Source organism: Microtus oregoni, unplaced genomic scaffold, assembly GCF_018167655.1.
Source record: "Microtus oregoni isolate MIOR12 unplaced genomic scaffold, Mior012 000109F_ref0000275, whole genome shotgun sequence".
In the NCBI taxonomy this organism is placed as follows: Eukaryota; Metazoa; Chordata; class Mammalia; order Rodentia; family Cricetidae; genus Microtus; species Microtus oregoni.
Window position 1 is genome coordinate 2,895,555 of NW_024544727.1, and position 5,332 is coordinate 2,900,886.

General features: G+C 52.0%; 1 protein-coding gene across 2 annotated transcripts; it reads left to right on the forward strand.

The window, feature by feature from the left end:
• Positions 1-217: 217 nt before the first annotated feature.
• LOC121443585 (RING finger protein 223-like) lies at positions 218-4,065 on the forward strand. Of its 2 annotated transcripts, XM_041645399.1 has the most exons (3): positions 218-1,589; positions 2,952-3,028; positions 3,110-4,065. In XM_041645399.1, the coding sequence occupies exons 2-3, from the start codon at positions 2,961-2,963 to the stop codon at positions 3,801-3,803; spliced, it is 762 nt and encodes a 253-aa protein (XP_041501333.1). In that variant the 5' UTR covers positions 218-1,589; positions 2,952-2,960; the 3' UTR covers positions 3,804-4,065. The 2 variants fall into 2 exon arrangements, with proteins under 2 accessions (XP_041501333.1, XP_041501331.1); XM_041645397.1 differs by having other exon boundaries at positions 2,952-4,065.
• The last annotated feature ends 1,267 nt before the right edge of the window (positions 4,066-5,332 follow it).

Below are 5,332 nucleotides of genomic sequence, written 5' to 3' on the forward strand. Positions count from 1 at the left end.
CAATTCTTCCAATGCCCAGGCCCCCTTCCTCTGATAGGACATTGTCCCCAGGTTCCCACAATCCCCCATATCTTAGCTCCCTTCAGAGTTGGCCTTGATCATACAGATATCTAAGAGCAAAATTATGGCAGCCTTTGGGGATCTGGACCATTGGGTGGTCAGTGGGTACTTTTGGGTAGTTGAGTACAGCTATTCCTTCTATCCACATGAGGTCCCTCCCAGCAACATACCCTCCCCACAATCCTATGTGGGGGCTACCATCTCAGGACCCCACAGTTCATTGTGCTTGGTCAAAAGACAACTAAATCTCAGGGATAGGGAAGAACTGGCCTGGCCAAAGTGGGCGGAGAAGAGAAAAGACCACCGGTGTTATTGCATCTGGTCAACAAGAACATCTCAGCTCATTGGCCCTGGAGCAGGCCAAGAACTGCCTATGCTCCTGCTCACAGCGTCCAGTTCATCCCACTCCAGTGTGGTACTCCCTACCCCATCCCTAGACACTCCTTGTCCATCAACTCTTTGACCAATACTTCTACTGTGTCACCTGGGCAAAGCTTCTTGAGATTCCCTCTTTCCAAGAACACCTGATCCTTCCTGAAGTCTGGAACAAGCAGGTACCCACAAACTATTGTAGCCAACCTGGGCTCCTATTTATTTATTTATTTGTTTATTTGAGACAGTGTGTGTGTGTAGCCTTGGCTGTTCTGGAACTAGCTCTGTAAACCAGCTGGCCTCGAACTCACAGAGTTTCATCTGCCTCTACCTTCTGAGTTTAAAGGACTAAAGGTGTGCACCACATCCTCCCAGCATCCCTAATATTCTTGACCCACCATCTAGGCTGTTGCCCAGGCCGGCCTAGCCATGACCTTTCACCTCTATTCCTGGGCTCCAAGACAAGTTCCCCAAAGGCAGCAGAGTGCTGGAGCAGCAGCAGATGAGGGTTTTGCATGAAGCAATTGTGAGAATATAGGTGAGATGGGAGAAGAAAGGGCAGGACATTGATGGGACAGAAAAGTGCAAATTGAGTGTGTCTGAGTGTGTGCTAGGCTCAGTGAAGGGTCCCTGCTGAGTACACTTGGGACCAGGTGGGCACACTTGCTTTCCAAAGGAGAGGGGATTTATCTGAATACATGAGCGTCTACTCTCGGTCCTGAGCCCTAAGACTCAGCCTGTGCTGATCCTGGACCTATTCTGGCTCCACACCCATTCTGGGCCTGCCAGGGAGAGACCAGCCAATCTCTGATGTCTAACGTGTTCAGGGCCACACCCCCAGCTGCTGTTACCTAGAAGGTATAAATAAACCTGCTTCAAAGCTCATGGCCTGAGAATTCACACCTGTCGCAGTCAGCCAGCTCCTGGATGAACACACACATCGTACCTTCCATTCCCACGTACACAGAAGAGGTGCTCCAGCTGGACCGGTACCACAGAAGGCTGTTGGCTGCTGGCCTGTGGAGGAACACCTGCCAGGTGGAGCAGAGGCTGGGCCGGACCTGAAGGAGGGGGAACAAGTCAACCTAGAAGCGCAGAGCTTTGCTGTGACCAGGGAAGAGGATCATGCTCAGGAACTGCTGACTCCTGGCTACCAGGTAAGGTCAGCTCAACTTTTCACCTATACAGTCTCGGGGTGAGGCCCCTTTATGGAAGGTGGGGCCTGGTGCCAAGGAATCAATCATATGAACAGCGCAGGTCAGAGGAGGATAGACTTTGTCAGACCTGTCAAGGCCGCTGCTGCCTCCAGGAAGTGGTGACTTCGAATGCCAGAAGGCTGGAGCCCTCCTGATGTCACAGTGATGTCAGATGACTCACGTGGACCCAGTGATGACTCAGCAATCCTTGAGCCGTTTTACTTACTCACCCACTCAGGGTTGACCAGTGAGGCAGGGAGAGGGGTTATCTCTGCCATGACTGCTGGTCTCCATGGGTTATAAGGCCAATGCTTGTGCTGTGATCAGGATGCCCGTGGCTCCTGAAGTGGCAGCCTTGTCCAGGGGAGGTCAGTGTGTTTCTAGCATTCCTCCCAGGGAAGTAGGGGAAGGGATCAAAGAAGGCCTGAATCTTCCACATCCCACTGGACAGGAATCTGTATGATTCTGATATTGGCAGAACAGGGCAGGTGATTGTTTGTGTCTGTCTGTCTGTTCGTCTCTCTGACTGCACAAGAGTATGAGTGGGCATGTCTGAAGCAGCCTCATTCCTCTGGCCATTGACTAAGGATCATTTTTAACCCCTGGCACTTGTTTCTGGGTTCTGGCACTTGTCCTTATCCCTACCAAACAAGCTACCCCTAGATTCCAGGCTGCAGCTGTTAGAAACTCAGGCCTCTGTTTCTCAGAGCTTTATGGGCCCACGTGTTCTCCCAACCACCCCAGAATCCTTATATATCTGCTGGCAACTCAGACGTTGCCATACAAATCAGGGACCCACACTGGGACCAAGTTCAACCCCCCACTCCTTGTTCCAGAGCCACAGGTAGCTCATGAACCTGCCAGGGCCCAGTGTCCAGTTGAGTCTGGTACAGAAGCCCCTAGCTAAGTCATTCTACTTTGGAGATGACTTCTCCATATGGGACCTGTTAGTGTTCTTTGGTATGGGTTCAGCCTTGTAGAGAATAGACATAAATGGTAGCCGTAGTGGGCCACTCTCATCAACATGGGTAAGGATGGGCAACAGGTGTCCAGCCACCATGTTGGCCATCCCTAGCACATGGCCTCTATTGAAACCCATCTAGACTGTTCATGCCTGGCATACCATGGGATTGTTGACCTTGTAATGAATGGAGCAGGCTAAGTTACAGATTGGCCGTGGGTGGGATTTTGGAGGTGCCTTTAGGTAGATAGTGTCCTTCATTGGAATCTTTGGGTCTGATGCAGGGGAAGAGAAGAGGTTGGTGTGACAGACTGACTTTCCAGGAAAAGGGCAGCTCGTGACGGCCTGTCTCTGTTCCACAGCTCAGAATCATGTCATCAGGCCCGCGGGTGTGGTATACAGCTCACCGCCAGAGCAGCTCCACAGCCACGGTGCCCAGGTCGCCCGGCCCAGTTGGGAGCCCCAGGTCGCCCGGCCCAGTTGGAAGCCCCAGGTCGCCCGGCCCAGTTGGGAGCCCCAGGTCGCCCGTCCCAGTTGGGAGCCCCAGGACCCCCAGTACTCCTGGCTCAGAGAAGGTGGCCTCCCCACTGGAGTGTTCCATCTGCTTCTCAGGCTATGACAACATCTTCAAGACACCCAAGGAGCTCTCCTGTACTCATGTCTTCTGCCTTGAGTGTTTGGCTAGGCTGGCAGCTGCCCAGCCTGCAGGCCGTCCTGGCAGAGAAGCTGTACCCTGCCCATTCTGCCGGCAGCCCACCACTGTACCTGCTGCTGGGGCTCCTGCGCTACGTACCAGCCGTCAGCTGCAGGCCAAGATGCCGGTGCACTTGCAGAGAGAGGAGCCCGTGTGGCTTGAGGGCACCAAACTGTGTTGCCGCCCCTTGTCCACCACTTCTGGCCAAGGGGTCAGTGACTTTGTGTGTGTGGATGTAGGCCTGAGCAAACCAGCGGAACCCACACTGCCTGCACCTATCCAGGACCCCCCTGAACCCAGGCGAGGCTGGCTGGCCCGCTGCTGGACACGGTTTGGAGACTGGCGTCAGGTAGCACTAGTTTCTGTGCTGTTGCTGTTGCTATTTTGTGTGGTCCTCTGGCCTGTGCACTGTGCATTCAAAACTGGAAATCTGCGATGCATTAACCGGCCATCTGTAATCACTGCTGCTGTCACTTCAACTACTGACACGCTCTTTTTTGGGCTCCTAGCTAACAAATAGGATCAACACTTTGTCCAGGCCAACTGTCCTGCTTGCTCCATGGATGGATCCTGACCTAACAAGGTCAAGGACACAGCAGCTTTGGGAGTTGGTTTCCCAGAACCAAGGACATGTATGTGTCCCTCACTCTCTAGGGCTAGGTGCCAATAGGAAGAAAAAGGTCTTCAAAGCCTCTAAGAAATACAGGCATCGGGCTGGAGAGATGGCTCAGTGGTTAAGAGCGTTGCCTGCTCTTCCAAAGGTCCTGAGTTCAATTCCCAGCAACCACATGGTGGCTCACAGCCATCTGAAATGAGGTCTGGTGCCCTCTTCTGGCCTTCAGGCATACACGCAGAAAGAATATTGTATACATAATAAATAAATAAATATTTAAAAAAAAAATAAAAGAAATACAGGCATCTAAGGGCTCCAGAAACTGCCCTCTGACCCTGTCATACAGATGGGGAAAGGAACCCAGGACCTTCCTGGACACACCGAAGTCCCCAAAAGGCAGAAGTTTGCCATCCTTTCTTTTTTTTAATTAAATTTATTTATTTTATACCCTGACTGAAGTTTCCTCCCCCGCTCCTTTCTTTCTCAAGACATTTTACCAGGGTCTTTCCTAGTTCCTTTCTTTGGGAAGGGCTGGACCCTTCCACTCAGTGGGGACGCTGAGCAGCTAGTTCTCTTAATAAGAGTGACAGTGGAAAGGTAGGGCACCTCTGCCCATTCACAGCAGGGATGTGTCTTCTGTCTCTGGCCATTATGAACGGTACATTTCAAAATAAATTATTTTGTATAAATACTGTTTCTCTGTGTACCTCTTCTTCATCCCCCACCATTCAGGTTTGTCCTGTTAGTCTCCCACTCCATATTCCCACAATCCAACCTCCACCCAGGTGACCTGACTGGATCACAGTAGGACCAAAGCTGGGAGGGGGCAGGAGCCAGCATTCATCCTTACTGGCTTCAGAAGGGCAAGGACAACTCTTGACTTGGCTGCTACCCAACACCGTGAAGCTGAGAACCTGTAGTGATCCGAAAACCTATAGACCACAGGACCCTTCCAGCAGACCCCAGCCTTCTTTGGGCAAGCCTGGATACTGAAACAGCAAAGTTTAATGTCATGAGGGTCACAGCCACCCAGGTTCTGCCATTAGCCCTAGAAATTCTGTACTACAAGGTTGAGTATGACCAGGAGAGCCCAGGCCAGTTCCAGCTTGGGCAGGTCTCAGCCTCCTCACCTCTAACACCAAGGTCCAGCTACTTCCTCCTCTAACCAGCTGTGCTTTTGGTTAGGGCAGAGAGGAGATTTACAGAGGTCCTAGAGAATCTGGATCCAGCTGCGGGGAGCAGGGGAATCCTAATACACCCCTGACCCCAATGCCAGTAGATACAGAACTGAGAACTTTACTGAAGATGCCAGAAAGTCACAGACCACCCGTGACGGGGAAAGGTTCTTCCATGTCCCATGGGCTAGTGACATTGCATCCTGTCATCCATAGTGATGCACACATGTGGAGTCACACTCATGTCACTGGGAGGGCCAG

Coding starts and splice junctions, on each gene's coding strand:
- LOC121443585 (XM_041645397.1), top strand. CDS start 2,961: ATGTCATCAGGCCCGCGGGTGTGGTATACAGCTCACCGCCAGAGCAGC.